At 38.9% G+C, this 14,910-nt stretch overlaps 1 protein-coding gene across 1 annotated transcript; it reads left to right on the forward strand.

Annotated features, from left to right (window-relative positions):
- Nucleotides 1-2,691: 2,691 nt before the first annotated feature.
- LOC104519952 (transient receptor potential cation channel subfamily M member 6) lies at nucleotides 2,692-14,623 on the forward strand (the record flags this gene model as incomplete). Its single annotated transcript, XM_029084585.1, has 6 exons — nucleotides 2,692-2,771; nucleotides 10,468-10,648; nucleotides 11,016-11,229; nucleotides 12,076-12,200; nucleotides 12,986-13,157; nucleotides 14,445-14,623. Coding segments are annotated over 6 exons (951 nt in total), but the record flags the coding sequence as incomplete, so codon positions are not given.
- Nucleotides 14,624-14,910: the final 287 nt, after the last annotated feature.

Below are 14,910 nucleotides of genomic sequence, written 5' to 3' on the forward strand. Positions count from 1 at the left end.
GCAGGACCTTGCATTTGGCCTTGTTGAACAGGCATAGACCCACCTCTCAAGCCTGTCAAGAAGCCTTTTCATCTCCCATATTACATGCTGTAACTTCAACTCACACAGCATGTTGCCATCCCCAAGGACTGTAGGTTGTATTTTGAAACAGCTGTTGTGTACCAAATGACTTATCCCCACTTTGAAATTATTGGTTTGTATTTTATCTTGTATCGTGTAACTTTATGGTGAGGAATACTGAGCTTTGGAGATAAAAACTTCTCTGACACCCCTTTTCAGGTGTATTCACATACAGACTAGCAGCGTGCCAGTGCCTTGCTCAGCTGGCAGCACATTTTACTGTTGGTGGCTAGGCTGGTGCAATGCTTTCCTGTTACACTGGGCTGTGTATCTCCGATGCTTGCTTTCACAACACCCAGACAATGCTTGATTTCCAGACTATGTCATGCTAGAGGTAAAATAGCTCAAGGGAGGTTACCTGATACTATGCAATGCCAACAGCTTCCTTAGAATTACTTTGAACTACTAGTGCTCTTACTAAATTGAAGTGATATCAGTTGGATGCTGAGCATATTACCGTAGTAAAGACTTACCTTACTGTAAGACTTGTCAACCTCTTGGCCATTCTGTCTCACCCTTTCCTGTTAATGAAAAGGTTGGTAAAGTTCATTCTTATGCAGGGCATCCCATAACATAAAAAGATTTTTTTGTTCCCTAGTTCTGATTGAAAACCAGTTACCAGAAATAGTAATGGGTTTCAGAAGAATCAGAGTTTCAGGGTATTGTCACATTAGAAACATTTCACTGTTTTGCTTGGTAGCTCAAGCAGCTAGAATAAAGTGGTTTAGGAAGCATGAGACAGTAGTGATATCTAACAAGAGTACTACTGAAAGGTTTTTGAAAGCAGTGTGTACTTGCCCTCAAGTAATGAAATTTGCTTCACTGTTTCCAAAGTTTTTCTCTGGATTTAATTTTTGCACCTTGTCTTCAGTAGATCTCTTTCTAAGATAATTAAATTTCTTGCGTGTCTGTGCTCTGTCCAGCCCTGAGGGTCTTCTGCGCTATTATTTCTTCATTTGAAGCTCAATCAGACACAGTTCAATTAGCTGCCCCTAGAAGAATACACATGGACAGCAATACCAGAAAACTGCTTTTTAATGCTCTCTTTAACCTTTCTCAGTGAGGGCCTGTTCAAAGTACTTCAAAACCAAAGGTAGGATTCCCATTAGTCTTGGTGGAAGAGGAGTCCCCACCTGCAAACAAGGCAGCAGTTTACTCAGGTAGCTCTTGGCCCTCCATAACTTCATTTCTGGCTGGGAGATCATGTGGGGCTATTTAGGGATGTGAAGCTGAAGTAAAAAAACCTCAAACGGACTTGCTTTATTAAGGATCATTAATGCCATTCAGAAGATGAGAGGTACTCTTTTTTATAAGAATTATTGCTGAACTCCATCCATAAAATGATCCCAGCAGTACTCTTAGTAAGTTGGATTACTGGCATTCTCAGGAATTTAATTCTTTTCTAAGTCATTGTTCAAAAGACACTTTTTACAAACAAGTATGGAGACAAGTGCTTACCATAAGTATTTTTACAGGGTAGACATTTTGCAGAAGAACAATCATTTTTAAATGTGAAGAGTGAATAAGGAGGCAATGTTTATTATTTGCTGTTTGCCTTGCATGCCCAGTCACAAACCAGGATGCTACTGTGTCCTGTCCTAGAGAGCTTGCTGTCTGTGTATAAGGTAGACAACAGATAGACAGAGAGTGAGATGAAGATGAACATGAGAAACGATGAAACAATAATGGTCAGTATAATTCTATTTACTCTTTATGATAAAATATCTGTCCATTGCATGTTTAATTTTGGGGGTATTTCCTTTTGACAACAAGAAAAAATCCTTTGCTTCCAGTGTTTACACAGTTTAATCCCAGAGATTTCAAAGTTCGGCATCTGAAAACTGTCATTCCTTTCAGGGAATTTGGTCCTTGATAGACGTGAAGAGAAAGAGGTTCAAAGACTTCCAGTGAGATTCTTTGAAAAAAATCTGTGTACCAATATGACTGTTCAGTTTACTCAGCTGCAACAGACTTCACTGAGACGGTTTTCACAGTGTCCCAGGAGGCCAGTGGAAAAAAACCCACCTGACATACACTCTCAGAGCTAGGTCTAGTCCTTGGTCACCGCTTTTGCGTTTTACTGTAGTCCTAGTTCAGTGAACGTATAAACAGGATGAAACTATGCTTAACTCTGTTAAGAATAATCAAAGAAGGAATCAACCATCTCTTTCAGGTAACAAGGAAATCTTGCCTTTCCTGAAACTTACAGCTTTAGTAAGATTGTCATTTGCACAGAAAAGTGCAGTCCTTTAGGCAGTTCTGATTCATTCTTACCATGTCCTCTTTTGTACATGTGTTTGACAGATCCTCTAAATAATTTTTATGTTAATGAGGAGTGGGCATAAATTTTAATGTTGCTTTTTCTGTGGAGCTGTGTAAAGCTTGGGGGAGAAGGTCTAAGAGTGTTCAAAGTTGTAGCTTCAGTTTATAGTGTTTGATTTCAGCTAATGTCGTGATGGGAGTCATTCAGGGTTATGTTATGCATAAACAGCCTTATAGATGCTATAGTGCAATTTTTGACATTATGTTCTTAAGTTCAGGAATACAATTACATTTGAAATTTCTTTTCAGTCCACCAAATCTTGGATTGAAGAAGTCTTCAGTAAAAGAGAATGTGCACATATCATTCCCAGTTCAAAAGATCCTCACAGGTAAAACAATGAAGTTCACTTTCTTTCTGTTACATTTAGATAGAATCAGAATAATTTTTTATGGGCTTTGTGTGTAGCGTGGATGAAGTTCTTTGCAGTTTTACAATGCCCCAGTTGGTGATTGCTGGCATTTATGGATTTTCATAGGTACTGTCACCAATATTTTTTAAATTAGGCCATTTGTTTGAATTAGAAATTGGCAACAATTGACCTTCTTAGGCTTCTTAGATATGTTTGCTCGCAGTCCAATAAGAAAACTGTGGTATAGCATCCAATTGAGAGACTGACTTACATGGAGTTACAGCTGTACCATTTTCTCCCTTCTTCAGAATAATGCCTGCTGCTGATCAGTCTTCTGAGACAGAGGTTTCTGCTCAGGCTGGCATAGAGTGTGTGAAGAGTAAGGAAAAGATCAAATTCTCAACCAGTGTTTTAAGACCTGAGAAAGCAAACGTAATTTGGCATTCCAGATTGCCTATCTAGTGGATGGTGTTGCCTAAATAAACTTGGTGAAATCACATTCTGAAGATGTAAACTTGTAATTTTCATAGAATCACAGAATACCAGGTTGGAAAAGATTTCAAAGATCATCTGGTCCAACCTTTTTGAATCTTAAAAGTGTCCAATGTTGGGGAATCCACCACTTCCCTGGGGAGATTATTCCAGTGGCTGATTGTTTTCATTGTGAAAAATTTTCCTGTTGTGGCCAATTGGAACCTCTCCAGGAGTAACTTGTACTCATTACCTCTCGTCTTTTCCATATGACTCCTTGTGAAAAAGGGAGTCTTCATCTTTTTTGTAGCTGCCCTTTAAGTACTGCAACACAGTGATAAGGTGTCCCTTCAGCCTTCTTTTCTCAAGGCTGAACAAATCCAGTTCTCTCAGCCTTCCCTCATGTGCCAGGCTTCCCAGTCCTTTGATCATCTTTGTGGCCCTTCTCTGGACCCTCTCCAGCCTGTCCACATCTTTTTTGCACAACAGGGACCAAAACTGTACACAGTGTTCCAGGTGTGGCCTGACAAGCGCAGAGTAGAGTGGGATAATGACTTCTGTATCTCTGCTGGTGATGCCCTTGTTGATGCAACCCAGCATCCTGTTGGCTTTCTTTGCCACAGCAGCACACTGTTCACTCATATTGAACTTGTTGTCCACCTGGACACCCAGGTCCCTTTCCACAGAGCTGGTCCCCAGCCAGGGAGATCCCAACCTGTGCTGCACTCCCAGATTATGTTTTTCCAGGTGCAAGACTTTACACTTGTCCTTGTTGAACTTCAGAAGTTTCTTGTTAGCCCACTCTTCCAGCCTATCCAGGTCTTCATGCAGGGTGACTCTCCCTTCTGGATTGTCCACTTCCTCACTCAGTTTGGTATGATCAGCAAACTTCATCAGGGTACACATGATCCCATCGTCCAGATCACTTAAGAAGATATTAAACAGTGTTGAGCCCAATATCAATTGCTGGGGGACCTCACCTGTGACAGGTTGCCAGTTTGAAAAGGAGCTATTTACCACCAACAATTTTGATCATGCTGTTTTGAACACATGGGTAGTGTAGATTAGATAGATAACTCCATGAAATGCAGAATTTTGACATACAGTCTGAGATGTAAAATGCCAAACAAGTCACTGAAGTTACCCACTGCATCTTCCAGGGGTGAGTGCAGCAGAATACAGCCTTTAATGTTGTTGATGAGAATTTTTTCACAGGTGAATTTATATTTTATGAATACCATTAGAGATTTTTCTTTTATACAAGAATATATAATTATCCATCTTTTGTCTCAGGTGTCCTGCAGGATGCCAGGTGTGCCAGAATTTAATCAGGTAGGAGTTCATAAATACATATCTATGATTTTTATAATGACCTGATGTTAGTGATGGGCATTCCCAGTAAAGGATGTAATAACAAAAATAACCTTCCTCTTATATTTTCAGAGCAGCATTTCTAGCTGTGTGCTGGAAAATGTTTAGTATAAATCTGGGTAAAATAAATTGTATGATAACCTTTAATTTATTTGCAATAGAAGATTTTATCCAAATACTTTGTGTGAATGAATTTGTCTTAATCTTCTGAGGAGTGAAAGGCAGAAGTGTGCCTTTAAATGGGAAACAATTCCAGCCATATCCTGGATAATATGAAGGAGAGAGAGAGAGACAAAAGCAATGAAGAACAGTAAGAATTATGGAAAGAGAAAGAACAAATTAAAGGGAGAAGAAAGAGGGTAATAGAAACATTCCTGATGACAGGTTTTCTGAAGATGTTTTCATCTTCTCTGCAGGGGGCATTCTGAGTCCCTGCTTTTGGGAAGGCAAGCAACAAAGATTACATCACTTGGTGCTTTTAACTTGTGTGTGGGTTTTTCAGAGAGTTAGAGTTTTGTGGCTTGTACTAATTAGTTGTTTTCAGTCCAACATTTGTTGTTCAGGTGGTGTTCCCAAACAGTTTTCAATACTTTATGTTTATGATAATAAATTATCAATTGTTGGAACAAAAATGTTAACTTTCCTGGACATTTGTTTTGTGTTAAAGGCCTCTTGAAGGCTGAAGCAACAGAAAACAATGGGTTTCTGATAACTAACAACTAGAAAGCTGGTGCTAACTAGTCCTGTCACCTGCACAAGCATGATTATTTGCTTTATCTTTGTGTTTCACATTTTATTTTGCTTCTAAGATTTATGTGAAACAGGAGTCACATTTTCCAAAAACCAAGTAAGTTACTCCTTGAAATCAGATCTCTGTTAAGGACCAGTATACAGAGCGGTGTTGGCTTTGTAAGTGAAGCAAATCATCTGTGCAGCATGTGTTCAGAAAGAGACAACTCCCTCTGAAGGAATGGTCACGTGTTTATTTTGCTTTAGAGCAAAGAATAGAGATTCAAAGATTTTTGCAGGTGTTCTTGAAGTACAAATGTGGGGAAGATTTTAATGCTTCCTGCTAACCTTGAGGTACCCAGGTGGGTATCTAAGCTGGAGTTAGTTTGGTTTAGTAATTTGTTCTTTAAAAATACAGTGGTTTAATCCCATCTAAATCAAGACTACAGCAGTTCTACAGTCCTCCCCCTTTCCCCCGCAGAGTGACCATGTTGTTATTTGGTCATGGAAGCTTACTGGTATGAAAATTAATCTGGAGGAGGTGGAAAACCAAACCAAGATCAGGTTTCCACCAAAGCAGCCTCCTAATCAAAGACTGCTTAGCTGTGTGAATGGGAATACTACAGTGGGAGAAGCACTAAGAGAAACTGGAATTGTGCACCCCACAGGGTGGGTTAGTTTTTTTCTTTCACCTTTCTTTGTAAAGACCTCCTGTACCTTTGTGGGTTTTTTTTTAATCTTGTAGTTGTTTCTTTCACTTTTTGTTGAGCATTTTCATGCTGTTTAAATTAATGTGAAACCTATTTTTTGGTCTGTGTATATATGCAAAATGTGTGTGTGTCTGATGTACATTTGGTCAGCCATTATCTTGCAGGTACATTTTCCTAAATGTTAACTGCTCTTGTCTTCTTGTACATCTTGTATATCTTGTATAGCTTTGTTCTAGGATATTTTTTCTGTTACTACCAGGGGAAATAATTTTCATGTGAGTGTTACAACTGGTTATATTGTATTTATTAGATGAACAATGAAACAGATTTTTGGGCTCCAGAGATCTGTAATTTTCCACAACATTCCAAAAGGAGTGTGAGTGTACTTGATGCCTACTATAATTTGACCTAATAGTGTAGGCAAATGAAATCTATTAGTGATTCATTACTTGCAGAGATCTTCCAAGGTTTGCAAAAAGTTTATGAGTGGGTTATGCAACTATTTGCTAGTACTAAGTAGAGTAACTCCGTTTAGTATTTGCTAATAAGATTTGAGTAACTTACTGGCACCTTTGTCCATGCTTCACTGGTGTGTTGAAATGGCCCTTATGTACTCTTCAGGGCAGTGCTCACAATCACGTCCCAGGCAGCACCTAGATGAATCTCACTGCATGAATATTCAGGAATGTGATGCTGAACTTCTGCATCCTTACACATCTGAGATTTTCTCAGAAATTGTCTCTATATCTAACCTTTTAGGCATATTTTTGGACAGTGCGTGAATATTCAGGAATGTGATGCCGAACTACTGCATCCTTACACATCTGAGATTTTCTCAGAAATTGTCTTTATATCTAACCTTTTAGGCATATTTTTGGACACAGTCTCTAAAATCCTGCCTGCTAGGGCACCTGATTTTGTAGTCTGGCCTACTGCAGTTGCCTTTACCTTAATTACAACCCTCCAGGTTTCCCCTTGTTGCTTAAAGTGTGACTTTTCCAGGGCTCTGCTTTTGTGTTAACTGACATTGTTCCCTCTTTCACTAGGAGCCTAGTGAGCCTTTGAGGCAAAGAAGGTAAAGTCATTGCAAAGACACTTTGATTCGAAGGATATGATATATTAATAGGATCACAGGATAACTCAGGCCAGCAGGGACCTGCGGAGGTCTCCAGTCCCAGCCCTTGCCCAGAGCAGGCTCAGCTGGGAGGTCAGACAGGGCTGCTCAGGGCTTCACAAAATCAGAGTGTGAAATCCCCAAGGATGGAGATGGTGCTCCCTCTCCAGGCCCTGGCTCCACTGCTGGGCTGCCCTCCTGGGGAAAAGTCTCTCTGGCTCTAGGAGGGGCTGCTGATGTGACTCTGTACGGAATAGTAACAAATGAGGTAGTCATTCTGTGCTCATGTTTTGATGATGGGCTGAAATTAATTCAGATTTTATAAATGTTAATCCATTGTTGATGATCCTGATTGATTTTCATTGTTGTTCTTCCAAGCACTGGTACTTGCTGAGTCACATGGTGTAATGTGGTATCTAAGTGAGTAATGTGAATGTGGTATTTAGTTGGGACTGCTGTTGGTTCCCTATCTTTGAGAATGACTCCTGGGTGATAGGTCTTGTTATTGTGACACCACTCTAGGAACAGTAGAGTGACCACAAGGTATTTTCAGGACTCAAGAACAATACAGTGTCTATGTTTTTTTCTCATCTTTCATCTAAAGATCATTTTTTTTTTCCTGACATTTGCTGTCTCTTATCCTGGAGTCACCCCAAAAAGCAAGCAGAAAAAAACAAACAAACAAAAAAAAAAACCTGGAGCATGGAGGCTAATAGCTAAGCTGTGGAGAAATTTGTCCTCTGAAGACCAATAATAAGATCAAAACTACCTCTTTCTTCTGGTCCTTCCTTTGGGGTATGCAGGGCAAGTCTTAAACAATTACAGTCATTGGCTTTGGGCTCTTTGTGGGTAGATTTTATCCAGATCTGCTTCCCTTATGCTATCATCTGCTGTGTAGCTACATTGCTCTGAAACACTTTTAGTATAGATATGTTTCTGTAGTGACTCTTGGATTCTGAGTCTACACATCATTTGACAGCACAGTCTCAGCAATGACCTCCCATCTGTATTGATCAATTTAATTGATTATTTTTAAGTAACTTGGTGTGACTGGCTTATTCTCCAAGTTCCAGCTTGGATGCTTTTTATTTCGCTGGTAAGCCTTGACCTGCTTGTCTTGGTTTTCCTATGAGGAGGCAAAATTACAGTGGGTTTTTCTTTTGGGGTCATCAAAATGAGGTTCCTAGATCAGGAGTTTATTTCAGCAGCTCCCGTGCCCTGTCTGGTAATCCCTGTGTTTTTTTCTGCCACCATGTGGTGGTTTAACTACAACGGCTCTCTCACCCCCCATCCCCTCCAGTGGGATGGGGAGGAGAAAATATAAACCCAGGGAGAGACAGGAGCAGTTTACTCGGATGGTAAGGGAAGAGGGAAACAACACTCAATAATAACACCAACACTACTAATGAAAGAATATGCAGCACAAGTGATAGAGGGAACCAAACGGCTCGCCACCTGACCCCCAGCCTGCTCCCGAACCGCGGTACCTGGTACCCACCCCCTTTCTGGAACTTCCCTGTTTTTAAATACTGAGCAAATACTGACGCCACATGGTATGGAATACCTGCTTCCGCCCCTTTTGGGTAAGCTGCCTCGGCTGCTCCACTCCCAGTTCCCTGTGAACAATTAACTCCATCCTAACCAGACCCAGGACACACCGCCACAGTGCAAATGGTTGTGGAGTCACACACTAACTCTGGTTAGAGTAATTTGGCAATAAAAACCCCTCTGTGAGGCTTCCCGCACCCAGCTAGATTATTTCCTCTTCATGTTTCCAGGATTCAGTTGTGAGCTTATGCCTGACTTCTTTCTGGGAAGTCCCTAGATTTCTGCGATATCCTACTATTTGTCTCAGCTAGGGAAAAGGAGTAGGTGGCCTAGATTAGCTAGTCCCCATTGAATTAGTTTGACAAAATTTTGTGTGTTTTCAGTAGACCCTATTGCCTTTTGACTTGCAGCTAACCATCATCGTACATGTGACAACAGAGCTCAAGTCTTTTCTGCAGTACTAGGCTTCTACAACTCTTTAATTCTCCACTGAATAAGATTGTTTAATTGAGTTATTAACTCCCCAAGAATGTAGGAGGCTTCCTTCTCCAATCTGCTTTTGCAGAGCATTGAATCAATCAAATGTAATTTGCATGTGTTGAAAAATCAGAGTGCAAACGTAATTTTCTGGTTTCTGAGTATCAAAAAGTGCCTTTCTAAAGTGGTTCACTTCCTTAGTTTGCTTAGGGTTGTTTTGGGGTTTGTTTTTGTTTGTTAGTTTGTTATTTTTAATATATTTCTCTTTCACCAGTTAGTCTTACTCATCTCCACAGAAAACTCTCTCTCTTTCTGAATGTACCTCTGAATGTTACATCTAACCTGCCCCTAGATACACAAGTAATACATCGGAGTCCTAAGGCAGTTGTTGAGTTTGGGTTGTTGAAGGCTGTTTGGTATCTTAAAAGACTAAAAGGGAAGAATTTATCTCCATTTCCCAGGGTACATTAACTTCTGAAATGTTTAAAGGAAACCTGGACTGTCAGATGTCACTGTATATTACATTGAAGTTAATCATGTAGAAGAGACTGGAGCCTGTTGAAAGCTGTATGACAGCAGTACTGATTGAATTTGGAATCTGGATTATTCATCCAGTTGCAAATCTTTAATGCTAACTAAACTTCTGCTAAGTTTCCCTTAACAGTGCACTTCAGTCCATTTATTTTGTATATTCACTTTGCTGGCATCCAAGGGTTAGTATAAAGGTCACCTGGAAGTTCTCTCTAGACAGGATAGCTCCCCTCCTCCTGATTAATGGTGGTAACTCCTAGATCTTTTTTCAATACCTAGAATAACCTGTGGTAATAACTGTAGCAAACCTCGGTGTCCTAAGATACTTCTCTGAAATTTCACATAAGAGACGGTTAAGTCTGAGCTGCCTTACTCAGGTCAGAATGGCTGTATGGGACCCTGAAACTGTTTCAGAGTCACACAAAATCACCACAAGGTTTGGGTTGGAAGGGACCTTGAAGATCATCTGGTCCAACACCTCAACTGTTATTAGTGTTCCTCAGGGAGAGAACAAACCCTGTATCCAACAAAACATATTTATTATTTAAATCAATATCATTTTGCCATTGTGAAGATATTTTCGGATGAGTTAATTTTTATTATATTCCATGTCAGCAGGCTAGAATATCCTTCTTTGTATAAAAACTATTTGGGCTATTCTGATGAAGATTCCAGAGTTGCATGCAAGTGTGATATAAAACCATTTATTTGTTTTTGATGTGAGGTGTTGCTGTGGACGGCTGATTGGAGATCACTCAGGAGTAGATTTTAGCTGGCCTGTTTATCAGGCTGCCCCCCAGAGAGATGATGGGGAATGGTCTGTGCAAGAACACACAAAGACGAGTCCAACGGATGCATTTGGTACGATCAGTTTTCAAGATGGAGATCACACTTACCATGCCAAGGTAACAGATGCTGGGTTTATACGTCCGACTTCTTTTTATAATTTCAGCATAAGAAAGATTTAAAAAGTGCTTTTGGGTTAATATGAGACTGTTTGTCTTAAGAGAGCAGGGCAACCTAAAAGTAAGTCAGGTTAGAGTGTGTGTATGATATTTTTATGTTGAACTTCACAGCGATTAAGCATAGTCTGTCTTGCTGTCTGTATTGCTTACTGATGTATTTTTGTGCTATAGTGTTAGCAATATTATGAAAGTTCTAATCCTGTATAAAATCTTTAAGATGTTAATGCTGAGAATTTGTAAGATTTTGTGATTTCTTCTCATGGAGTAAGTAAAGGATGTTTATTTTAGCCATTATTATTTCTTCCAGTATATTAGATTGTCTTATGATAGCAATTTGGATCAGCTGTTGCACCTGATGGTTAAAGAATGGCAGATGGAGTTGCCAAAGCTAGTGATCTCAGTTCATGGAGGTATTCAAAATTTCAAGCTTCCCTCAAAGGTCAAGCAGGTTTTCAGCAAAGGATTGGTGAAGGCTGCTGAGACTACGGGAGCATGGATATTTACAGAAGGCATCAACAGCGGTAGTGTAATTATTTTTCTTTGTTTCAGTCTTCCTCTGGTGTTCTTTCTCTGCATATCAGCATATACATTTATGGTGAATATAATTAAATCGTTTGATAATTTGTGATATTCTAACACAAAATTAAGCTTTTTATTTTTTTTTTTAAAGGAACAGTGCATAATTCGAAGAGTAACATGACATTCCTCTGCTGTTGACAGGCATTCTAAATATTTCTAATATTTCCTTTTTATTAAAGAGCAGAGTATTCTGCATATGATAAGAAATGCTGATAGTAGATAACCAGAAGTTATCTGCAGTAATTTTATCTGCTTAATGAAATATTTAGGTTCTGGGGACTGTGATCGCTGTTTTTTGAAATAGTTTTCAAATCTAAATTTAACTTGTGTTTTGTAATTAAGAAATTTTGAATTATTATAGTCCATTAATCAGTCTATTAGTATCTGAAACGCCCTGTAGACTGCTCTCAAAAACTGAGGTGGTCACTGAGCCACAGAATTGAAGAATTTTTACTTCTTGACCTTTTATTCAGTCTCATAATCTTACAGGGGAACTGTTTTGTGCATTTATGGAAATAATAAAGTTTTTATGGAGGCAGAAAGTACCATTAGCAACATATATGAGTATTATTAATTACAAATATGTGTTGAGTTTGAAGTATTGGTGCATTATGTCTGAGCCTTACAATTCCTGCAGTGTATGTCAAATATACAAGTGGAGTGGGATCATTTGTTTCTGGTTAAAACGTAACCATAGAATAAATTAAATGATGGGAAACCCTTTCATTGTTATCCTGGAGCAGGTCTCCAAATTTAGAAGAAAAATTATTATTTAATTATCTGTCTAGGAGTGTCCAGGCATGTGGGGGATGCGCTGAAAGGCCGTGCCTCACCACACCTGAGAAAAATCTGTGCTGTTGGCATTCCTCCATGGGGTATCATTGAGAACCAGAGGGATCTCATTGGAAAAGATGTGAGTTGGACACATTCTAAGGGTAAAAGACTTCATGTTCAGGGGATGTTATAGCTTTCTTGCATACTTTATTTTCTGCTTGTTTTGTTTCATTGTTTTGATATTTTTTCTCTGGCACAGAGGCTTAGGTTTTACTCAGCAGTAGAATTCTGTGGCATGTTGAGGCACCGTATTTTGCTTTTCAAATGTAAATGACTAGTTTTAAAATATTTCTCTTCTTACAGGAAATTGCCATTCCTTTTTGAATATTTTGTAATTAATTAGGCAATTCTTTTGCAGCTGCAAATGCTGTATTTCTATATCCATGTGATTCAAGATGAGCAATCAGGTTAATGGTATGCACAAATAGGCTATTAGTATGTATGATTTTTATTCATAAACTAGAACTTTATATGAGTGCCAATGTGAGGGCACAGTCTACTTAACTGTCTAAAAATACTTGACAAGTAAGGTGAAATCGTTCCTGATTAATGATGGCTCATATATTTTTAATGGGAACACACCCAGGAAAAATATGCCATTGTGTTTCCACTCTTGCAAAGAAAGGCAGGCAGTGACTCTGCCTAAAGACTGCAAGCCTAATCAGAAATGCTTTCTGTGGTATTAGTTGTGGTTTGGTTGCAGTTAAGAATCAGATGAAAACCCATGTTTGAGTAAAGCAGCAAAAAGCATGATGGAGGCTTTCAGAAGATCACAATTTGATGAAGAAATACATAAAGTGAGGCAACATAAATGATGATATTTTGTTGGTTTCTCTGAAGATCTTTTTATTTTGGTTTTCTTAGGTAGTTTGCCTGTACCAGACTCTTGGTAATCCGCTCAGCAAGCTAAGTACCCTCAACAGCATGCATTCTCATTTTCTAATGGCAGATGATGGGACAGTAGGCAAGTATGGTAATGAAATGATACTCAGAAGGAATTTGGAGAAGTACATATCACTTCAAAAAATACATACAAGTGAGTACTGCTGTGGTCAGCTTCACGAGAGAAAGACCTATCCTAAAAGTTGTGGACATGGCATTTCCTGTTACATGTTGTGCATCCTCATTTGCCACACATATCATGGAGGTTGAAAGTTATTAATGGCACGTGTCTTTAACTCTGAATATCAGAAAAATTAGATGGACAGCTTTGTTATAAAGCATTATGCATTTGGGCTAACTTGCATTTTGGTTTCTCAGTTGTAGAGACATCTAAATGAGTCAGATTATTTATTAGGTATTCAGCATTTGCTCACTTTGAACTTTTGTGTGATCTCTATATCACCACTAGATTGTTTCCCAGCATTTTGCTAGGTGGAAAAATTGTCACATTCAGTGGAATTTGAATCCTTCTTCCCCTCTTCACTACTTTTATCTTCATCACTCTTCTATATTACAAACCTGTGACCTCCTTGTGTACAGAAACAAAGACTGGTTGCGAAAGGAATACCTTCAGCCAATGTGTGTTTGTCAGATTATGTAACTTCCATTGTTTGCCTATACAGTAACTGATTACTGTTATAGAAATCATGACTGAAATATTTATTACGTAGACAAGTAACCTTTTTATGCACTAGATTGTATAAATTATTTGTGGAAGTTCATTCTTACCTAGTGGATTAAACCTTGAGGTTAGTTAAAAAGATGTTAGCAGAGTTACGATGTTGTATCCTTGTTTCCTTTATCTGCTCATATTATAGTATTTACAAATTTAGAAATTTACTAATTTTTTTATGTGTTCGTATTTAGAGCTTCTTACTCAGCCTCTTATATCTTTTCTTACTATGAGTTTTTGCAATACTTTTTGCGAAAGTTTTGAGACTTCCTGTTGTTTTTCCATTTCTATAGGATCTTATTTGAAATTTATTTCCGATTGTTAAAAAAACCAGCCTGCCTGCTGTAACACTTAAGAAAGTTTGTAAAGAATTACCTGGTTACTTTTGTATGGTAAGCGAATGAATATTGATGACATGTTGTCAGTGTCCTTGAGTGTAAGAGCTATTGTAAAGGGCAGAGGGTTATTCTGAAAGATGTTTCTTCTTTCCAATCCTAGGGCTGGTTACAATTTTATCAGGAGGTTTTCATGGTCTTTTTTATTTGGTTGCAGGGGTTCTGTGAAAGTAAAATTAGAGATGGTGAAGTCATGATTTCCTCTCCATTGAGCCATTTTATGAGACTCCTTAATGAGTGTTTATTTACCAGCTGTTCTTTTTTTGTGTGACTGAGACCTGTTTGTAACTGGTTTAGGTGTGTTTTGGAACAGGAATGGGCCAAGGTGTACCTGTAGTTGGGTTGGTGGTTGAAGGAGGCCCCAATGTGATCCTAATGGTGTGGGAGTACGTGAGGGCCAGCCCAGCTGTCCCCGTGGTGGTCTATGAGGGCACTGGCAGAGCTGCAGATATCCTGGCTTTTACCCACAAACACACAGGTGATACGGGGTGAGTAGTGGCATAATGCTCCTCCTGCTTAGTCTGTTTTATTGGGAGGGAACTGAAAACACCTGTCTCAAAACCCCTGAGATGATATTTTCTAATGTTTCTAGCAATGACCCTGCCATGGTCTTTTGCTGGCTTTTACTTGTGTAAAGTGAGACCAGTTTCTTCCTTCCCTGCCTCAAACTAGTGCCGAAAGAATTATTCTGCCAAATTTAATAAGGCTTTTTTGAAAACGAAAAAGCAACTGCATCTAGTTGTTTTGAGTTATTATAAAGTTTCTCACCTTTGGTGAGG

The sequence above is a fragment of the Antrostomus carolinensis genome, unplaced genomic scaffold (genome assembly GCF_000700745.2).
Source record: "Antrostomus carolinensis isolate BGI_N321 unplaced genomic scaffold, ASM70074v2 scaffold13224, whole genome shotgun sequence".
In the NCBI taxonomy this organism is placed as follows: domain Eukaryota; kingdom Metazoa; phylum Chordata; class Aves; order Caprimulgiformes; family Caprimulgidae; genus Antrostomus; species Antrostomus carolinensis.